The sequence below is a fragment of the Heptranchias perlo genome, chromosome 9, assembly GCF_035084215.1.
Source record: "Heptranchias perlo isolate sHepPer1 chromosome 9, sHepPer1.hap1, whole genome shotgun sequence".
Lineage (NCBI taxonomy): Eukaryota > Metazoa > Chordata > Chondrichthyes > Hexanchiformes > Hexanchidae > Heptranchias > Heptranchias perlo.
The window spans coordinates 9,990,188-10,013,434 of record NC_090333.1 but is presented as its reverse complement, the minus strand read 5'-3'; the positions used below and the strand labels follow the sequence as shown (position 1 = coordinate 10,013,434).

General features: G+C 45.8%; 1 protein-coding gene across 6 annotated transcripts in view; it reads left to right on the top strand.

Moving 5' to 3' along the window:
* Positions 1-23,247, top strand: part of adgrl2a (adhesion G protein-coupled receptor L2a) — a 400,733-nt gene that overhangs the window by 309,117 nt on the left and 68,369 nt on the right. For all 6 annotated transcript variants that reach the window (XM_067989840.1, XM_067989839.1, XM_067989841.1 and 3 more), the window contains one exon: positions 5,271-6,071. In XM_067989840.1, the coding sequence (XP_067845941.1) occupies positions 5,271-6,071 (801 nt within the window). The remainder of the gene's footprint in view (positions 1-5,270; positions 6,072-23,247) is intronic.

The window sequence follows — 23,247 nt, the reverse complement described above, 5'->3', positions numbered from 1 at the left end:
TCCCTCCCTATTTCATCTAACCCGACCAGCATATCCTTCTATTCCTTTCCCCCTCATGTACTTATCTAGCTTCCCCTTAAATGCACCAAACTGTGGTTTTGGCTGAAGTGAAAGCAACATGCCTTTCTAAAATGGTTACTGTCACTTAGTGCACCATTTGAGAAGGTTGTTAAATGTCACAGCCATGGCTTTTGGATGTTGAATGATCTTGCATCACTGCTACCTCTGGGCACTGGGAATGAGTTGCCAGGGTGCACTTGTGTGAGGTGCTTTTAGCAGTGACCTTTGGTGAAAGTTTTACTTGGTTGATTTTCCTCCCCTAGTCCATCTCCAGATTGCTGGTTCTCCCAAAACAGAAGGCTTTTCACTTGTTCCGTTTTATCTAATGGTGCAAGATAAGGTTGTCTTCTGCCACCGCTAAACCCATACTTACATCCGGCATTGGTTTGAGATTCCTCGTGTTTTAAATGGACTTTGTCAAGAGTTAACAATCTGGGGCGCAGACTCCTTAGCATTTCATCTATTGTACAAAAGTAAATTCACGACTTCCCCCAAAGTAATCCGGGGGGATTTGATTGGTTGGTCTCACTAATGAAGCGAAACATTGTTTTTGAAAATGAATATTTTGCCACGGTTGCACTATTCAAATTCTCTTAAATTTTAAGGATTTGGATTCCTTCACTTCCCTAAGTTGTGTGGAAGGATAGATGTCCTTGCGTCAGATTGATGTGAATACAGCTACCTGGAAAGATGGAAGCATCCATCTCACCAGTTCCCTCATGTTTGGACAGTTCAGCTACATTTTACTCAAGAGCCACACTCAAAAGGAAGCGATCATGGATTGAGTTCAAGGAGAAGTGCTGATCCTCTTTCCAATTGCACACTTCCAAATGCAAGTTCTTTCTTTCTTTCTTTCTTTCCCATTGACATCCAGTTTGGGAGTCCCTCGTACAGTGAGGTTTCGCCCAACTGTGCAGACTGAAACCCAGATCTGCCAGGTATTTTGCTGCTCTTCTCATGGACCATAGCAGTTAATGTTGTGTTGATTAAATGTAAACAATTTTACAACACCAAGTTATAGTCCAGCAATTTTATTTTAAATTCACAAGCTTTCGGAGGCTACCTCCTTCCTCAGGTGAACGATTTGGGAAATTTCCAAATCGTTCACCTGAGGAAGGAGGTAGCCTCCGAAAGCTTGTGGAATTTAAAATAAAATTGCTGGACTATAACTTGGTGTTGTAAAATTGTTTACAATTGTCAACCCCAGTCCATCACCGGCATCTCCACATCTTGATTAAATGTGTTCATTAAATAATAGACAAGAGATGATCAAATGCTCCATGGTACATGTTGTCTCTTTTGTGGCTGGGACTGTTTCAGTGTCTTCGGTGGATCACAGCTGTTCACGGTTAAATGATGTTGGGGGTATAAGGATAGATAGGTTCTCTGGAGTTCTGCTTGATTGTTTTTGATGGGCAGGAAGACATTTTGCACAACTTTCTCTGAAGTGATTAAATGAGTTGGGTCGGATCCATGATGAGCACATTGTCTGTGAAAGAAGCAGGCCTGAATTGCCAGATGGCCTTTTTCTCACTGCGTGCTTCGTCTTATGTTCATCTTTACGGCACTTTCCCATCGTCTCCTCTGGGCAATTCAGACTTGACTCTCCTGAGGGAGTGTTGAAGAGGTTTTGAGTCTGGTTTGGCAAATAAAATTATCTGACATTCTATTAAAAGAATTATGGTCACTTCCTTGGAACTGGGATATGCAATATTTGCTTCTGCAATTGGAGGTTCTTTTGGATCTTTCGTTGGCTCGATGCTTTGTTTTATTTCTTCTGCAGACCAAAAGATTCCTTCCAGTTCTGCGAAGGGAGGTGGACTGCTAAGCACAATTCATTTCTGCCATTGGACCTGAACTGGTTGTTCGCTTATGGACTAGTGCAAGGACTGAGCCTGAGGACTTATAGTTCAGTCAATACAGGCTTGGGGCCTCACAGCATTCTTTAACCTTTGGTGAAGAGGAAACTCTGAGTCAAATTTTTATTGATCTTTTGCTTAACTTGAGACCATGTTGCATTGAGTTGCTGGTGATCTGCCTGATTTGAAACTGTCTCCCTTTCTCTCTCTCTCTCTCTACATCGATTGTGATGAATAGGCTGCGTGCAGTTCACCTGGTTATTTGTTTTTTCTCTTGTCTTGCATTGTTCAAATGTCACATTTGTACAAAGGAAAGTAATTGTAGTCTGTGACTTTCAAGTTGGGGAATTGGTTTGCATAATCAGTCACAAAGCTGTGGAGTATATGAACGTGTCACTTGGTTCACTGAGGCAGTTAATCATTTAAATGCCACTGGATATAGGATTTCACTCCAAAATATTCATGTAAACATTCCAAAAATATGACAATTCTAAGAAATCTGTTAAGTTATGTTGTTTTACATGAATTCCACTTTATTTTTGTTACCTGTTTATACCACTTAAACCCAGTCATTAATATTCAACATCGTACTTGCACATTGTAAATGCAATAACTTGCATTTATATAGCGCCTTTAATGTAGTAAAACGTCCCAGGGCGCTTCACAAAATTTGACACCAAGCCACATCAGGAGGTCCTAGGACAGGTGACCAAGAGCTTGGTCAAAGAGGTAGGTGTTAAGGAGGTTCTTGAACGAGGAGAGAGAGGGGTAGAGAGTTTGGTACCAACACTCAGCCTGGTGGGTGAAGACACTGGGATGGAAATTCCACTTCTGGGCGCCCCAGCCCACGGTTTTCTGTCTATTAAAGTGAGAGGGCGTTGAATCATGGGCTGCCGAGTGTAAAGGTAGAATTTGTACCCCACCAGCTCTAGGAATATACAAACTAGAAGATCTCGGGATGGATTTGTGGTCTATGCTGAGATAGCTAATCTCAGCCAGGACTGTCATTAGGGTGCTTAAATTGAGTTCACTGGCCCTCGGCTGCAGTGGGGTGAAGGGGGAGATGAATGTTCTGTCCTCCTGTTTGTGACTTCACCCACCTTAAGTCCCAAGCTCCGGAATTCCCTCCCTATATCCTTCCAGCCTCTCCACCTCTCCCTCTCCTCCTTGAAGGCCTTCCTTATAACCCAACTCGTATCCACCTAATCGTCTCCATTGGCTCGGCGTCCATTTTTTTGGCAGGTTACGCCACCGGGAAACACCTTGGAATAATTTTCCAAAGTTAAAGACGCTACATAAATGCAAGTTGCTGTTGTTGCTGTCTGGCGGCTTCTGCTGCAAAGTGTCCGCGTGTGGATGTTGCACAAAAGCAGGACGGGGCTCAGCCGTGATGCCCTCTGTGGCCAAATATCCTCCTGACAGTTCTGCACACGATGAATGGTCCCTTGTGTGAGCTGCTTGGGGGGAGGGGGGGGGTGCGGGCACCGGGTGCCTGTGGAACTGTACCTCACCAAAACTAGGATCAAGGGACAAGGGGCAAAAACATCTGCAGCATTTAAACAAAGTTTCATTTTTATAGCCTTTATCAGTTTAGTCTTTGAATACTCTCCAAACTTGCCAGCTGAGGCTTTTCATCAAAATGCCTGTCATTTAGGTCAATTGAAGGCACTGGATTTTTTTTTGGGTGTGTGTGGTATACTGACCCCATTGGCGCTGGCTTTCTTTTCATACCAAAGAAAATAAGAAGGAAAAGAAATGCTTTGATCGTGGTTTCTGTCGTGTGAATTGCAAATGCAAACCGAACTCAGTGGTAGAACAGTTGAACCTGTAGCACAGACATACCGAAAGAAAGCATTACTTTATCAATACTGTGACCTTGCATTAACTTCACTTCTTTATGGGTCTCAAATTTGACTCCACTGCTTCGAGAAATGCAATAAGCTGCCGCGGCGAAGCTATTTGGCTTCTCGCCTTTCCGAATAATAAGTCAAAACTGATAAATTAATCTAAAACCGGTCAATTGATTGAATGAATGGGGAGCTTTGATAAGTTACATGTAATTGCATTTAGGTGCTGCTTGTAACGCGTTGAAGAGCTTGTTAACGAACGAATGTCGGGGTACAGCGGTGAGAATGTGCATCGATGCTGTGCTTTCCGTTTACGCATTGTGATGTGGCCATGATTGGCCCCTTTGTGTCAGCATGAAACGCGCCTGGTTAATGTGGATGATTGTGGTGTTGTTTCGAGACGTAAAGTGGCACTGCAAAATTGAGTTGCTGTTACGGTTTTAAACAAAAAAACATCTTGAGAGGTTTTATATTATACCACTAATGCAATAATCCAACCCACAGCCATATACATAAGCTCAAATGGTGATTAATTCTTGCTGTGCCTGCTCCCTGGTATTGGAATGCAGGTGTCGTGTGACTGGTGTCAAAAAAAGACGGTGCGGGACTAATTTAACTCCCACCTATCTCGACACTTGTTAATGATCCAACGTATTGAAGTATGGCGGACCTGACGATGATGGATAAATCATGTTAATCTTTTTTCTTTTTTTCTTGCACTCTTTCTCATTCTCTCTTCCAATGCTTAAAATAGAAGTGGAGCAAAAAGGTAAATAACATACACAGTCCCGAACCCAGATCCTTGTTTTGTGGCATATGGTTGTTAACCTCCCTTAACCCGCCCCCCAACCCCCTACTCTGGTGTTCCTACAGGGAATCTATAATCAGAACAGATAATGAATGTAAAGGTCAGTAGTTTGTATTGTGTCTGATCCAGTGACGTAGCTACACATTAAGAAGGTGGTGGGTGTAGTTGCTGGTGTCCTGGAGGATATCTCTTTCACACCCATAGGCGCTTTCTTGTGTCGGTGGGTGTCATCTGCCTGGCTTCCAGAACCTTCTCCATAGCATGCCATGGCTTAACAGGGCTTCCTGGGTTTAACTCACGCACTGCTTCTGTCGTCTTTTTGTTCTCCACTGGCTTTCCACCTCTAGCTTTCTATTGTAAAACATGACGATAACCTCTTTCGCCCATCTCCTCTCCTCCTCCCCTCACCTCACCCTCCACTCCCCTTACTTCACCACCCCCACTCCTCTCACCCAACCCCCCCCCCCCCCTCCTCCTCCAACTCCAGTTTCACTTCCCGAACTCTCAAAAAAAAAAACATGGACAACCGACATTCTCGCACCTATTTATCGGTCACACTTTGATGTGTAAAATCTTAATTTTCAATGTTTCCGTTGTGCTGTGATATTAAAAATGAGCTGCGTGTGATTCTGCGTGTGTTTAAAATGTCAGTTGATTCCTTGTTTTGTTCTCTTCCCGGTTTTCCCTGTTTCTTAGTTTTTGTTTGCCCCGGGACGCTGAAAGGGATTGTGGAGTCGGCCTACGTGACTGAGGCTGAGCAGCAGTCAGGTGCCTGGTGTAAAGACCCGCTGCAGGCCGGGGACAAGATCTACTACATGCCGTGGACGCCGTACCGCACCGACACCTTGATGGAGTACGCGTCGGTGGGAGACTTCACCTCCGGGCGCCACACCACCACGTACAAGCTGCCCCACAGAGTCGACGGCACCGGGTTCGTGGTGTACGACGGAGCCGTCTTCTTCAACAAGGAACGGACGAGGAACATCGTCAAGTACGACCTGAGGACTAGGATCAAAAGCGGCGAGGCCATCATCGCCAACGCCAACTACCACGACACCTCCCCCTACAGGTGGGGGGGCAAGTCGGACATAGATTTGGCGGTGGACGAGAACGGGCTGTGGGTCATCTATGCGACCGAGCAGAATAACGGGATGATGGTCGTGAGCCAGCTGAACCCTTACACGCTGCGCTTTGAGGGCACCTGGGGCACCTCGTACGACAAGAGGTCCGCCTCCAACGCCTTCATGATTTGCGGCGTCCTGTACGTCGTGCGCTCGGTGTACGAAGACAACGAGAGCGAGACAGGCAAGAACTCGATCGACTATACGTACAACACCAACCTGAACAGGGAGGAATACGTCGACATTCCCTTTCCCAACCCATACCAGCACGTGGCGGCTGTGGATTACAACCCGCGGGACAACCTGCTGTACGTGTGGAATAACTATTTCATACTGAGGTACACCCTCGTGTTTGGACCTCCCGATCCTGCCCAAGGTAAGAGTCTCCTCGACGGCTTCCAATACTCTACTTTTCGGAGTCGCGGGCTTCTTGAGAGAGATGTCTTTCTGTATAAGTTGTGAGGGAAAGAAAATAACACAAATTAGAAAAATAAGACCTTGTCCCCATGATTATTGTTAACGGACATATATTAGAGAAAAGCTTTATAGTTATGCAGTCTTCCAATTTGTCTTGATAAATCAATGTAAATATGTAACAATTTTTTACACAACGAGTTGTTATGATCTGCACTGCACTGCCTGAAAAGGTGGTGGAAGCAGATTCAATAGTAACTTTCAAAAGGGAATTGGATATCTACTTGGAAAAGGAAAAATTTGCAGTGCTCTGGGGAAAGAGCAGGGGGAGTGGGGACTAATTGGATAGCTCTTTCAAAGGGCCGGCACAGGCATGATGGGCCAAATGGTCTCCTTCTGTGCTGTAAGATTCTATGAATTCATAGTGCGTTCACGCTGTGAGTTTAGATTCAGTACTAAGAGGTTTGGGCTTCACACCAACACTAAACTTGTGGAGTGTGAATTGGGTATCAAGGCTCAAACTGAAGGGAAGCAGTCAGTCTCTTTTCTCTTCGCTTTAGTGTCCGCTTGAGCCCGGACTCTGGATTCAGACTGCGCTTACACTCGGACTGCAGAGTCGGTGTGAGAGGAAAGCGCTGCAGTTATAGAGAGAATGCAGCCTCGGACACCGAGGGGTTGTGTGGAATTAAAAGGGAGTCTGATTTAAACAAAAAAATCACAGGTGCTGGAACATTGAAATAAAAACAAAAGGACTGTGGGCGAATGGGTCGTTAGCCAACTGAACCCTTACACACTCCAAGGCACCTTGTACGACAAGAGGCCCTCAATGAATGCGTTCATGATTTGTGGCGTACACAGCGCGATAGGTTTACGAATGGTAATGGGAGCGAAATGGGGGGTAAGAAAATGCTGGAAACGCACAACAGTTCCTTCTGCATTTGCAAAGACAAAAGGACACACTTGCATCAAGGCTGGTCCACCTTTCAAAGCTGAAGGGAAGGAAGAAGAAACTGGGGGCGGATTTCCACAGGAGTTGTCAACTCATCCACTGTAACTTTGGGCTTTACATATTTTTACCTGGGGTTTCTGCGGCTTTACAGATTCCCTCTCCCCCACCCCCACCTCCAGTGGCCGTTCACCCCCATTGTGCACTGGCAAAAAGTCACAAGCTTTAAATTTAAAGGTGGGTTTTACAAATTCAAGTTCCCTATGCAGAACCGGGAGTTTAGCACGCCCTGCAGGATTTTCCATCCATTAAACAAAGCACAAAGCAGCCCGCTTGATTGGTACCCCATCCACCACTCTAAACATTCACTCCCTTCACCACCGGCGCACCGTGGCTGCAGTGTGTACCATCCACAGGATGCGCTGCAGCAACTCGCCAAGGCTTCTTCGACAGCACCTCCCAAACCCGCGACCTCTACCACCTGGAAGGACAAGGGCAGCAGGCACATGGGAACAACACCACCTGCACGTTCCCCTCCAAGTCACACACCATCCCGACTTGGAAATATATCGCCGTTCCTTCATCGTCGCTGGGTCAAAATCCTGGAACTCCCTTCCTAACTGCACTGTGGGAAAACTGTCACCACATGGACTGCAGCGGTTCAAGAAGGCGGCTCACCACCACCTTCGCAAGGGCAATTAGGGATGGGCAATAAATGCTGGCCTCGCCAGTGATGCCCACATCCCATGAACGAATAATTTTTAAAAATGGCGTGCCCAAATAACCTCAATGGAAGAAAAGTCCTGCAGTGTACATGGGCATCCATGTTCAAATTCCTGGTATGCACCCCCGATGCACAAATAGGTGGTGTAAGAGAGTGAATATGTAACATCTGCCCAACAGTGTAAACTAATGGCGCTGAGTGATATTTTCATTGAAACTGTCGTAGACAGTCCAACGCACTTTGGAACCCAGGCCATGAATGCAATTTCTGACGTTTTGTCAACCTGGACTGCGCACTCCCTCTCTCTCAGTCTCTCTCCCTCTCTGCCATTCCTCCTTTCTCCCTGTCTCATTTTCCATCTTTCTTATTCCCTTGCTATCATATCCCATCTCTCTGAATCATTACCGATGCCATTCCCTTTCTCTATCCCTCTTATCCCCTTCCTTTCATTCTCACTCTCCCTTGTTCTCTCTCTGCTTCCCTTTTCCTCTCACCATCATTCCCACACAGTGGCTGTAAGCAGCTCTTTGCTTCCTAACCCGCTCCGCCTCCACTGCAAGTAACCACTCTGGCTTCTTTGCTGCTGTAGGGGCTGGTTGCACTGAAGTCTTGTGCTTGCTGGAGGAACAGTGAGGGGTCACTCTTCATTTGCTCCAGATCTGCTTATTGTTGAAGTGCTGTGTGCATAAACCCGCTCCCCCTGGTATGGTGTTATATTCAGGGTCAAATTAGGTACACAAAAATGAATCCGCAAACAGGTGAACTCATTCATCTAAGGCAAGGTCCGTTCGCCTGTTGCAGGTCCGTTCGCCTGTTGCAGGTCCGTTCGCCTGTTGCAGGTCCGTTCGCCTGTTGCAGGTCCGTTCGCCTGTTGCAGGTCCATTCCAGGTACAGTGTAAATTAGGAAGTAAAGGATAGGTTCAATTGTCTGAAACATTGGCGTTTCACCCGTGAGTAATGCTCTGTTTTTTTTTAAAAAGGGGTTTTCTTTCCATCAGTTAACCTCAAAACACATGGTACTAGTCTATCTTTCTAATGGTACAACTCCCTCGATTTAATCTCCATTGAGTCAAAGAAGAGTATAAATGGGCTTCTCACCTGAACCTGCCTCTTTCACGCCTGGAAGGTTGGCTTAAAATGACCCCTCCTCCGCCTCTGTTTACTTTATATCATTTTGGATACCTCCATCAAATCCCCACCTCAGTCTTCTCAGTTCAAGAGAAGACGACTCTAAAAAAAATTTTTGATACGGGCTGTGTACCAAATTCCAGGGTTGTCCCGATGTCCGCCCCCCATTCCCCCCAACTCTTTGTGCACGGTTGTGCCTCTATTGCCATAGCAATCTCTTGGGTACCAAAATAGATGTACCTGCATTGGTACCACGTGCACAAGGTCACCTGGAATGATCCATATCAACTGCAGTTCAAAGGTAGCTTGTGTAAAGTCCTGGGACAAAGGGTAAGGTTTTAAAAGTGAAACCTAATTCTGTCACTAATGCTGCAACTGTGCAGCCAGTCCACATTTTAATGTGTCGCTATCTCAGCTCTTCACAGCCCTACAATTCACACTGGCGTTTGTGACTGATGCGCAGAGTTCAATGCATGTGTTTGAACGCACAGGGCTTCACCGCGATGCAATGAAATCCTCCTCCCTGCCTGGTCTAGAGCTGATACCGTGCTGCTCAGTGCCATGTATAAGCAAAGTGAGTGCTGCCTCGGTTTCATCTCCGCTCCATTCCGTCCCCTCTGTTTAAGGTCACTGCAATGCCCTGTCCCGCTTCGGACTTCCACGATTGCCATTGTTAATCAGCTCAGCTCCAATCCATTTTTTTTTCTTTTCTGGACACTGTCTCGATCCAGACAGTATTCGTGAAAACAACCAAGGCATGGCAAAATAGAGAGAGAGCGAGGGAAAGGGAAAGGGAAAAAGATTAAAGTTCGGGGAAATGGCACGAGAATTCCGAACACATCTTTAAATTGCTGCCTCGCTCTCACTCCTGTCAGCTGTGGTCTTTTGTAGTAACAACCCAACCTATTTGGAACAGATGGTATCTTACACACACCCGATTGTGATTTGACGACTCTGCCCTTAGTTTAGGGATGACAAATGTAAGGAATCTTACAACACCAGGTTATAGTCCAACTGTTTTATTGTATCAAATAAAACAGTTGGACTATAACCTGGTGTTGTAAGATTCCTTACATTTGTCAACCCCAGTCCATCACCGGCATCTCCACATCTTAGTTTAGGGGCCAGCGGTTCCTTAACTAAATTCGAGAAGCCAGTTTCCCCCCGTGTTTGTTTTCTAATTGCGGTCGTCAAGTCTCAGCATTTCACAACAGTGCCCAGTATGATTCTCACCTGATCGAAAGGTGAAAGGGCAGAGCATGGAGGGGAGAGGACCTTCTCCCTCAGAACAATCCAGGATAAAAGCATCACAAGAGTCCACGGGATATCCAGACCTGACCTATTTTGTACTTGCGCTGTAAATTTCTGCTGCAGTTTATTCCAGTCAGATTTTAGAGTGGAAATTCACACCTCTTCCCCGACTTTCATTTGGATTTGTGAGGTGGGATATTCACATCAGGTTTATATAAAGAGTACAGCGAGTCCTGTGCTCATTTATGCTGCATTTACTTTGACACGTTGTCACTGCCAGTTGCCCCAGTTTTGATGACAGAGCAGTAAACAAGGTGGCATGGCTGCCCGCAGTGGCTCAAGGCCCATTTAAAGAGGCAGTTTCTGTGGCCACCTCCAGAGACAGCACCACCCCAGCATCAATGCAAACATTGCTGGGAGTGGCAGAGTCAGCCATCGTTTCAAAGGTGGCCATGTTTTCTGATGGAAGGGAGGTGGCTATGTTTTCTGCAGGATGGCGAGATGGCCATGTTTACTGGCGAAGGGAAAGATGGTCATGTTTTTTTGGTGTGGGAGGTGGAGGGAGAGGCAGCCAAATTTCCTGGTGGAGGGAGAGGCAGCCACCTTTTCTGATGGAGGGGGGAGGCTGCCATGTTTCCTGGCAGCTGGTGTGATGAATGGCTTAGCTGCTCCTTCCGTGGCCAACAACGGGTCTTTTTTTTGACTTTTTGTTGACCTGTACGGCTCTTTCCCAGCCGCCGCTGTTTCAGTTGCTTGAAGCAAAATCACGACTGTAAACCACATCTGCAGCTGTTTTTCCGATTGGTCTGGCTCTCGTGGAATTTGCTCCACAGCGCAAATGGGGCAGTTTCCGCAGAACCGGGGGCCCCCCAGAGGAGAAGCTGTGGGGCCTGCTTCTTGGAGCAGTTATACAATCAACACGCCGTAAAGCTACAAACGAAGAGTCAACACTCGCGTTTAGCTAAGTAATCTAAACCTCCCAGCACATAGACTGACTCCAACAGCCTTTCCTGTTTCCCTGAACCTAAGTGAGTATGAGTTTCAGATGCTTGTGCAGTATAGCTGGAATACAAAGAGAATGACGGCGAGGACAAAATGGAACAAGAATATAGTTATGATGGGAAACTTGAAAAGACTGTACTCAGGAGAGCGGAGAAGGTTAAGGTGAAATCTAATCACATTTTTAAATGTCTTGCGAGGGTAAATAGTGAGAGGTTATTTCAGCTACTTGGTAAATTACTAAGTGGGATTGCTCTGACCCCAACTTTGCAGTACCTTGGGATGTTTTGCTCCTTTAAAGGTACTACATAAATGGAAGTATTTATGTAGTACCTTACATAGACTTGCCAGGATGCTGCCAGAGATGGGAAACTATAGTTGTGAGGAGAGACTTGAGATCCTGGGACGATTGCCACTGGAGCAGAGAAGGTCAAGAGCAGATTTTAAAAGAGTCTTTTTTTTAAAATTATGAATGGTGAATAGGGGAAAAACTGTGGTTGGGGAGTCAATGATGAAAGGTCATCAATTTAAAATTGTCATGAAGTGAGTGAGGTTAGGAGAAGTTTGAGGCTTTGCTGTAGGGAGTAGTTGCATCTTTTAAGGGAAAATTAGATAAATATTTGAAGCAGAGGAAGATACACGATTACCAGGAGAGAACAGGGCAGTGGGATTAGTTTTTATTGCTCGAGCAAAGAGCTGGCACGGACACGATGGGCCTAATGGCCTCTTTCTGTGCTGTAAACCTCTATGGTAAGTTATTAGAAGCGTAAAGGGGGAGACTAGAAGAAATGATTTCACGCAAAGAGTCATTAGAACATGGGGTCCTTTACCATAAGTGGCTATTGAAGCCAAGTCGATCAGAACATTTTAAAGGAAGTTTGATGAAGATTTAAAGGAGATGAATATTAAAAGATACAAGCAAAGAACAGGGATATGGAATTTAAAGTAGATAGCTCCAATATGATGCTAGCTCCGGCACAGGAACAAGGGCTGAGTGGCCTCCTTCTGTGCCGAAATGTCTGTGGTTCTATGCGGTGGGGGGGGGGGGGGTGGTAAATTATCATTGTCACTCTCTGACACAGCGGATTGCCTGCCTATTAGGGAACCCGTCCGCTTTTCATTTCATTGAAATTACCGGAGTGAAAATCGGACAGCTTCTACATCGGGCGGGCAATTGGCTCCACCAGATTGCCAGGCGGTAAAGTCAAAAAATTTTCTCTGTGGAGAGAAAGATAAAGACATTTTTGGAATGCAACAGAAAAATAGCAAAGTCAAGAGGCACGTATAAGGAAGAGACACGGAAACTGGGCTACCAAGAGGTGGGTCGGGAGACGCTGCATACCGTGACATTGAGAGAGAAAGAAAAATTAGCTCAGGAGAACAAAGAGAGAAATGGCATGGGTTATATATTGTGCACTGGAGGCCAGATCGGGACTGGTATCAGATGAAACCTGACCTCTAAAAGGCACTAGGATCCATCCGCCTGTTGGCTGGGCAGATGCCAGCATCAATTTAGACACCAGTTCCAATAACCTGGCAGCCAATTCAAAGTCACATCAGCTCCATTGTATCTGCCAGATTGCCCTGTTTTGTCCAATGCTTCTCCTCCCACCTATAGGGTTGCCACCTGTTCTGTTGGATGGGCCATTTATTGAGCAGGCCACCCTGTCTTTTAAAGCATTTTATAAAATGGAAACTGCACAGTTGAAGTCCAGTATTGTGGGTTTTTAGTACAGTTTCTGTTTCATCTGATATTGCAGGATTTACAATGAAATGTCCAAACTGGACTGATTCAGACTTCCTGTGGTTGCTAAAAGACCCTGGCCTTGAAATGGAGCCACCATGAAAGAGAGGAGCAGCCAGTCTCAGTGGCTAATGGCAATACATCTAAATCTAGCATCTAAACAAAGAGCTGGTAAAAGGGCAGGAGTCAGGATATCCTGCAACAATGGAGACAGACTGCATTGAAACAAATGTACTCTCTAAATAGAACAGATGAATAATACGACCACACAATAGTTGAAATAATTGGCCTTAATACAATTTTTCACAAGTCTTTTTTTTCTCCTAAGGTACATCCACCACCCCCCCCCCCCCCTCCCCGTCCCTGCTCTGTGCCAAATTCCGTTCTCTGTACGGTTTTAGACTCAGTGTCACAGATCAGAGGTACTTTGTTCTGCCCTCTATTAGATGTTTCACATCTGCAACTGCAACATTTTCTTTGAAACAAAGTTAAGTGTTGTTCTGTATCCATCTCTTGGGCCAAGTGTTTGGTCACCCTTCCAAATCTCTCCTTCCCTGGCTCAGCGTCCAGTTTGTTGGATGCTTACCTGTGAAGGGGCCTTGGGACGTTTATGTTAAAGATGCAATATTAAATGCAAGTTGCTATTTAAGATATGAGCGTACATAAGGAACGGCCCCACCTGACAGTACAACAGAGCAGGCAGTGCCGCCAATAGCAAGGGGCCAAATCCACCACAGGCATCAGACAGTAAAGAGCTGACCAAAACAGAATGCAGGTGACATGCGCTGAGCCAGATAGAGAAGGAAAGAGGATGTTGATAAACATTATAAAAGATGTGGAAAGAGGTTCTGGATGGGAAGTGAAAGGCAGATAAACCTTGGGACAGGTGGACTTTGGGAAAGGAAGACTTGGAAACCTAGACAACCATGAAGAAACTGATCTCGACGTCCATGGCAGGAATGAACACAAGGAAGAGGGAAGGGGAGAACGACAGAGTAGAGTCGAGAGTTGGGTATGCCCACTACCATGGTGAAGGAGCAGTTGACTAGTCCTTTACGTTTTATTCAACACTGCAAAGGGCCTTGCTTATCTTCCAGTTCCAATGTGAGGCCCACCCCTGAAATGGTGGCCTGACTTTTCCCGTTACAGAACCTGCTGTGTACTTCCAGCACTGTCTTTATTTCAGATTTCCAGCACTCGCTGTTCTTTCCCTTATTATCTGTACTGTAATTTATTTGTGCTGCGCAATTTACTTTTCTCATCTTGACTTCATTTCCCAGTATTTTTGGTTAATAAACACAGCGGGAGGGGTGGTTGAGATTTCTTTTGTGTGATGATAGAGAATAGGTTTACAATTTCACTGCCACTACACTGCAGTCATGATGTGGAGATGCCGGTGATGGACTGGGGTTGACATTTACCTGAGGAAGGAGGAAGTCTCCGAAAGCTTGTGAATTTAAAATAAAATTGCTGGACTATAACTTGGTGTTGTAAAATTGTTTACAACTACACTGCAGGCCAGTGTTCCTTGCTGCGTCAGTTTAAACTTATGTTCTAGCTAACCCTGTTTTAGTACTTTCATTGTTTAAATACATTGGCCTCAAAAATCCACCTCAGTAGCAGCCTGTGACGCCACTTTTGGGGCATACGCGGGGTCAGAAATGGTGGGGGGCGGGGGCGCGCTGGATTCCACCACGCAGGACGTTCACGGCAGAAGTGGGGCCGGGTGCTTCTTCCTCTGCTCCTTTCAGTCTTGACATCTCCGAGAGTCTGGGACTGATGCCACGATGTGGTCCGTCGGATGTGCTGCCAGATTCTCCCCCGTCGTGGCCAGTGTTTTGTACGCCTGCACAAAGCAGTGCCAAGGACCTCATCCTGCAGTGGGGGGGGGGGGGGGGGATGAGGGGCAATTTTGAACGTCTGAGTTCATGGATCGATCAGTTGCCATAAGAAACAAAAAAAAATAAAAAAGACATGCATTTATATAGTGCTTTTCATGACCTCAGGATGTCCCAAAGCGCTTTATAGCCAATGAAATACTATTTTCAAGTGTACTCACTGTTGTAATGTAGGAACCACGGCAGCCAATTTGCACTCAGCAAGGTCCCACAAACAGCAATGTGATAATGATCAGATAATCTGTTTTTTTTAAAGTGATGTTGGTTGAGGGATAAATATTGGCCAAGCTCTCAGGGAGAACTCCCCTGCTTTTCTTCAGAATAGTACCATGGGATCTTTTACATCCATCCGAGAGGGCAGACGGGTCCTCGGTTTAACGTCTCATCCGAAAGACGGCACCTCCGACAGTGCAGCGCTCCCTCAGTACCGCGCTGGGGAGTGTCAGCCTGGATTACGTGCTCAGGTCTCTCGAGCGGGGCTTCAACGCACAACCTGCTGACTCGGATGAAAGAGTGATACCGACTGAGCCACACTGCTGATATCTAAGGAACACAACCGCATCAGCGCTCAGCGTTCAGCCCCTTCGATAGCACGGCACAGCTGAAACTTTCCCCCCTCCGCAGGGGTCCCGTCCACGTTCAGCTAATGCTCCTGACCCTCGAGCGAGGTCAGGGTTTGATACCGGCCTTTTGGGCAGAAGTCCCATTCCCACCATCGTAACAGCGGTTAGTCCTCCAGTTGAGCAATCTTGATATCATTAAGATGAACTTTATTTATTATATAAGCCTGGTTAGTGAGTGTTACCAGGTTATAATACCTGAGGGGGCATGAAAGTAGAGCCTTTTCCTCCCTCATACTGAAGATCTACATGTGCATGTGGCCTAAGGTTCGAAGGCCAATTGTAGTAACCCTTCTGCCGTCCTAACCGCAGCTTTGAATAAGGGATGAGAATGCCAATTAATGTAGACCGACCATTGTGATACCAGGGTCATTCTGTGACCGGAATGATACCGGGGCTGAAAGGGTTAAATTATGAGGCCAGGTCTGCTGTTTTCCTTCAAGTCTAGAAGTTTTAAGGGGTGATCTAATTGAGCTGTTTAAGGTGATTAAACAATTCGATAGGGTAGATAGAGAGAAACTGTTTTGCTCTGGTTGGGCGAGTCCAGAACAAAGGGGGCATAATCTTAAAACTGGAGCTAGTCCATTCAAGGGTGAAGTCAGGAAGCACTTCTTCACATAAAGGGGAGTGGAAATCTGGAAATCTTTACCCCAATAAACTGTTGAGGCTGGGGGTCAATTGAAAATTTCAAAACTGAGATTGATAGATTTTCGTTAGGTAAGGGTATTAAAGGATACGGAACCAAGGCGGCTAAATGGAGTTGAGGTACAGATCAGCCCTGATCTAATTGAATGGTGGAACAGGCTCGAGGGGCCGAATGGCCTCCTCCTGTTCTTATGTGTGAACAAACTGCTCAGTGAACTGCTGAGGAATTAGATGCACATTGCCTCTAGATCACCAGGGACTTGGAAGACGATGTTTGATACAGGGCATCAGGGATGGGAACAAAAGGTCATGTACATTTAGAATCATTTAATGGAAGCATCTAACATTGTCCGTGTGTGTACTTGGCACTATTTTAATTCTTTCACGTAGGAAATGTGCATTGGAATCCAAGAGGTTGAAATTGTGCATAAAAGTTAACATTTAAATAATACTTTAAAAAAAAAATATCTTAATGCTTGACCCAATTCAATGCAGTTTGGATTCAGGTCTCATTTCTTCCATAGATAATTTCAGTCATTATAATTTTTAAAAAAATGATGTCAGATAGATAAAATAATTGTTTTTTTAAGCATTCGGGCTAATTATCTAAATCAAGCTATTCTACTTGGTTAATACAGCGATGGAAAGTACCCGGGATGATTAGCAACACTTGCAAGATATCGCAAGATAGCTTTTATTGCATTTTTGATTAATTACTATGTATAAAATGTGTCATTGAAATTCGGCTTTCTTCATGGACCTGCCCTCTGCTGTTGTCTCGGGGGAGAATAGATTTCTTGTTTACTAAGTGTACTAGATTATTAATCAGATAGCTGAAAATCAGACATCTGAGATGATTATCCCTCAGGAGAGTGCATAATAAGAATTGACATTATAGAGAGATATGCATCTAAATGACTTCAACTCCAAAATGGCCGATTCTGCAGGTTAAATACTCAGGCCTCTTCTTTTGACAGGCTCAACGGCTAAACAGAGTAGATTATTACAGAATTTTTTTTCCTTTTCTGCAGCAATTCATCTCAGCAGTTTCACAATCTTAATTTTGATATTTGAAACGAGAACCTCATTTGCCAGAGCCCCTTTTGTCAGTTTCGATACTCTTTTTCTCCAGATTACCTACCTGGGAAAGAGTGTCGGCCGTTCAAAAAGGAGACTTTTATCATTGCGTCGGATCTGCTTAGCTGACCGCCTAGTACGATATTCTTAATAAAAGTTTATTATATTAAAGATCCACTAATTAGCTGAAGATAGTTTGAAATTCAGAATACATAATGCCTCGTGATGGGTTTAATAAGTCCATCCTTTCTCGACCAGAACTGATTTAGCGACAATTATCTTGACGCCCTGCGATAGTTTTTTTTTTGTTTTGACGGTTTTGACAAACTTTAATTGAGCAAGAAAAAAAAAGCTCCAGTCTCCCGGCTGAAAAGATTGGTTGCGTTTTAATCAGAAGAAAATTACGAGGGTTTCAGGAGATGTCAGAAAAGAAGGGTTTCGAATGGCTTTCTGCAGCAGCCGGTCAGGCGTGAAGTGTCAACTGGCTTAGGCGTGTAACTCTGGAGCAATCAATGGGAGAAGCCCTTCAAAAAAAAAACAAGACATGTGTTCAAGGCTTTTTGGTGTTTGAGATGTCTGATAGTGGCAGGAGGAGAATATTATCCATGCGGAGATAAGTGGAACATCAGTAGCCGTTTAATACTCCAGCTTTTGTAAAAGCTGACAAATTGTGATGGTTCATGCTCTGGTTCAGGGGTTCTGATACCGTCGCAAGCATTGGGGCCAGGCAGAGCTCTGGGCCCCGCGACTTATTAGTCCACCAGCACCAGTCAGTAGATAATATGGGGGGAAATTAGCCTGGCCGGCAAAAGAACAGGTCTCCATGGTAACGGAGTGAAAGCTATTAAAATGTCAAGCTTCAGTGTTGGGCAGAGCCACAGCTTCACAGCAAAGAGTAGGCTGTGAATCTTGGTTTGTCTAAAAGGCAATTAGGCACAGCAAAGCGGCATTACAGTTTATGTCTGATACGTGGCATGGAACTGAGCCATGTAGATCAGGAAGCGATCAGGCTGTGTATCCCCTGGCTGCTGATTTTCTGATCTCAGCCAGGGAAGGAACGATGGGAGGGGAAAATATCAGCCAAGGTACCAGCTTCTGACTGCTGTCTGGAAAACGTCAGGATGATTGCACTTGGCTGTGATGCCTCTCACAGTTGAATAACCTGTCAGTGCTCACTGTCCAGGCTCAGCGGTGAAGAATAGGCACCGGGGCGAGGTAACAGGGCCGTGTCAGTGCTGTAATGTAGCTGAGCCGAGGAATCTGTGCCTTCAGGAGAGGGGAATTGTGAAAACAAAACTGGAGGAAAAAAACTCTTTGGTGCACAGAAATGGGCATAGAATGAGGTACTGAACAAGGTGTAGAACCAGGTATAAAATGAGACACAGAACAAGATGTGGAACCAGTTATAGAACAAGATGGGGAACCAGGTATAAAATAAGGCACTGAACAAGGTGTGGAACCAGGTATAGAACAAAAAGTGGAACCAGGTATAGAATGAGGCACAGTCAAGGTGTGGAACCAGGTATAGAACAAAAAGTGGAACCAGGTATAGAATGAGGCACAGTCAAGGTGTGGAACCAGGTGTGGAACCAGGTGTGGAACCAGGTCTGGAACCAGGTGTGGAACCAGGTCTGGAACCAGGTGTGGAACCAGGTGTGGAACCAGGTCTGGAACAAGGTGTGGAACCAGGTCTGGAACCAGGTCTGGAACAAGGTGTGGAACCAGGTGTGGAACCAGGTGTGGAACCAGGTGTGGAACAAAGTGTGGAACAAAGTGTGGAACAAAGTGTGGAACAAAGTGTGGAACCAGGTGTGGAACCAGGTGTGGAACAAGGTGTGGAACAAGGTGTGGAACCAGGTCTGGAACCAGGTCTGGAACCAGGTGTGGAACCAGGTGTGGAACAAGGTGTGGAACCAGGTGTGGAACCAGGTCTGGAACAAGGTGTGGAACCAGGTCTGGAACAAGGTCTGGAACAAGGTCTGGAACAAGGTCTGGAACCAGGTCTGGAACCAGGTCTGGAACCAGGTGTGGAACCAGGTCTGGAACAAGGTGTAGAACCAGGTCTGGAACAAGGTGTGGAACCAGGTCTGGAACAAGGTGTGGAACCAGGTATAGAACGAGGCACAAAACAAGATGCAGAGCAAGGAATAGAACAAGGCACCAAACAAAGTATGGGTCAAGGGGCTCCCAAACCCACCTAAAGGAAGTTGTAATAAACACACGCAGGGTTTTCCCCCCCCCCCCTCTTTTAGGGTATTTTCCCCCTCCCGTTCAGGGGCCTCCAGCACTCCACGCTGCCCTCCTACAGCCGAGAGGTGTGTGGCCAATGCAATTAGCTTCCTCTGCCACTGCTCAACTCGCTGCTGGAAGGCGCTCCAGACTTGTGCCGATCGACTTGCCCTTCCATTTAGTTTGATCTTTGGTCACTCTCCGTCCGTAATTGTCCTCCCTCGGCCTTTGCCACAGCCCTGCTGTGGTTGGGTAACCACATAGGATCGTGGCTGCAAACTCGTGTTGCAGGGCATCAACACTGGGGCATCAGTGCGCCCTGCTGCAGCCCTCCGCCCCCACTGTAAATGGGGTCACTATCAGACCTGGTGCATTTGACCTGAGGTGCGTATGAGTTATAAAGAAGGTGATTTTTGCAACCGTGTCTAACAAGGCCAGTGGAGAACACAGGAACAGGAGTAGGCCATTCAGCCCCTCGAGCCTGTTCCGCCATTCAATCAGATCATGACTGATCTGTATCTTAACTCCATTTATCCGCCTTAGTTCCATAAGCCTTAATACCCTTGCCCAACAAAAACCTTATCAATCTCAGTTTTGAAATTTTCAATTGACCCCCCGGCCTCAACAACTTTTTGGGGGACAGAGTTCCAGATTTCCGCTCCCCTTTGTGTGAAGAATGTCACATCTGTAAATTTGAAGTGAATTTGTTCCTTTTAATTTTATTTTCCTACATTAAATCGGTTAAAAAAAAACCAAACTGGCTGTGGAATGAGACTCCTGCACGTGGGCCAAATGTAGCAGGTGTTGTGGAACTTCAGCCTTCGAGACCCACGCGGGGAGGGGGGGGTGGGTGGGTGGATGGAGAGGTTTGGTGATTGCTCTGTGCTGATTTAGCTGGGGTGGTGTCTTGAGGTGGTTGCATTTAGCATCTAAGCCCAGACAAGAGAGGTAGTTAAAAAAATTAGACGAGCTTCCTGCATTTTATCCAGCGGAAGTGCCTATATATATATATATATATATATATATAGGCATTGCTGGGTCGGGCCCATCTGTGGAGGTCTTTACACTAGATTTCCAGGCCGCTTGCAACTTTTGCGGTCTGGATGAGTCTACGTTCCATATATTTGCGGAATGTGCGAGGTAACAGCCCCTGTTTAGTTACCTGAGGGGGAGATGCTGCTCGATTTTTGGTTGCACTTCAGCCCTATGCTCCTGACCTTTGGCCACCCAGTACGGTGGGGTTGAGGCAGGCAAGTCTTGTGGGTCTGCTCCTGGGTCTGTCCAAGACGGCCATTCACAGGTTTGGGGAGTGCGGAGGGGAGATCGTTCTGTCTGCTCTGCCCCTTCTGTCTTGTCTGTGCCCGGGTGGCCCTGGAGAGGTAGCATGCCGTCCCGGCCGGTACGCTTGAGGCCTTCCGCGACCGGTGGGCACCAGTGTCTAATAGACAAACATTATGATTTAGTTTTCTAAGTTTCCTTTTGGTTCTGTTGAAATCGGACTTTGTATCAATTCTCTCATGGAATCTTAGAACCATACAGCACAGAAGGAGGCCATTCGACCCATCGTGCCTGTGCCGGATCTTTGAAAGAGCTATCCAATTAGTCCCACGCCCCTGCTCTTTCTCCATAGCCCTGCAAATTTTTTCCCTTCAAGTATTTATCCAATTCTCTTTTGAAAGTTACTATTGAATCTGCTTCCACCACCCTTTCAGGCAGTGCATTCCAGATCATAACAACTCGCTGCGTAAAATTTTTTTTCCTCATTTCCCCTCTGATTCTTTTGCCAATCAACTTAAATCTGTGTCCCCTGGTTACCGACCCTCCTGCCAGTAGAAACAGTTTCTCCTTATTTACTCTATCAAAACCCCTCATAATTTTGAACACCTCTATTAAATTTCCCCTTGACCTTCTCTGCTCCAAGGAGAACAGCCCCAGCTTCTCCAGTCTCTCCACATCACTGAAGTCCCTTATCCCTGGCACCATTCTAGTAAATCCTCTCTGCATCCTCTCCAAGGCCTTGACATCCTTCCTAAAGTGTGGTGCCCAGAATTGAACACAATACTCCAGCTGAGGCCTAACCAGTGATTTATAACGGTTTAGTGGTGCCTTCTTAAAACAAAGGGGCACATGCAAATGAGTTTCTCTGTTGATGACATTGGGGCAATCCAGTGTCAACTCAGGGTCATTTTCGTGGATCAGTTGGAAAGGCAACTGAAGCTCCTCCTTCTCTGCAAACTCCAAACGTAAAAATTGCATGCACTGTATGCGTGCAGCCCATGGAGGCTTTCCCGCTTTGCCTCTGCTGACTGCACTTCACAGCATAAATAGGCCTTGGTCCCTTATCCTGATCCCGCCGGTCTGCCGATGGGAGTGCGGATGTCGGTTGTCTGTGATACGAACTAGAGAAGCATGAAACGTAAAACGTAAAAGCGCCTGTAGATAGAGGTACAGATTCACAAATCGGGTGGATGCGGTGAGGATGTTCCCAAGGATGGGTGAAACTAGAACTAGGGGGCATAATCTTAGAATAAGAGGCTGCTCTTTCAAAACTGAGATGAGGAGAAACTTCTTCACTCAGAGGGTAGTAGGTCTGTGGAATTTGCTGCCCCAGGAAGCTGTGGAAGCTACATCATTAAATAAATTTAAAACAGAAATAGACAGTTTCCTAGAAGTAAAGGGAATTAGGGGTTATGGGGAGCGGGCAGGAAATTGGACATGAATTTAGATTTGAGGTTAGGATCAGATCAGCCATGATCTTATTGAATGGCGGAGCAGGCTCGAGGGGCCGATTGGCCTACTCCTGCTCCTATTTCTTATGTTCTTATTAAAAGTAGCAGCGCAGCTTAACAACAACAACAACTTGCATTCATATAACAAGGCCATTAAAAAAAAAAGCTGGGGCTCTTTTCCCTAGAAAAGAGAAGGCTGAGGGGTGACCTAAGAGAGACCTTTAAAATTATGAAGGGGTTCGATAGGGTAGACGTAGAGAAGATGTTTCTGCTTGTGGGGGAATCTAAAACCAGGCGCCATAAATATAAGATAGTCACGAATAAATCCAATAAAGATTCATGAGAAACCTCTTTACCCAGAGAGTGGTTAGAATGTGGAACTCGCTACCACAAGGAATAGTTGAGGCGATTAGCATAGATGCATTTAAGGGGAAGCTAGATAAGTACATGAGGGAGAAAGGAATAGAAGGATATGCTGATAGGGTGAGATGAAGTAGGGAGGGAGGAGGCTCGTGTGGAGCATAAACACCGGCATAGACCAGTTGGGTCGAATGGCCTGTTTCTGTGCTGTAATTTTGATGTAATTCTCTGCAAAATAGCCCCAAAGTGGTGCTGGCTCATTGACGTTCAAAGTCAAGATGGGGAACCAGGTATAAAATAAGGCACCAGAGAGCCGGCAGCACCCGAGGAACTGTACTGCCTGCGGAAGAGGTGGGTAAAGGTAAAAGATTGAAGGAGGGCAACAAAAAAATAATTCTGACACTGCAAATCCTTACTTTAAGGGGTAAGAGCTCCTCTGGTGGCTTCACCATTGCAAAATGCATTTGTGAAGATTCCCCCTGTTTGTTGCTGTAAGTACCAAACTGAGATCCTCATGAACATATTTACAGATATTTACAGTGCCGCTAGAACACAAAATTCTTCTGCAAGCTTTGGTTACATTGCAATATTGCTAATGTAATAATTCGACTGCCTTTCACTTCAGGAGGGATGTTCTAGAAAGCCAAGGAATGCTCCGACTGTGAAAGAATTTACAAATACCATGGCTTTTTGAAACTGTAATCAGGCTTACTCACTAGCTCTCGAGCACAATTGATTGCAGGGTGGGGGAAGTTGTTACATTAATTATTTTCTTGTAAGGCTCAAAC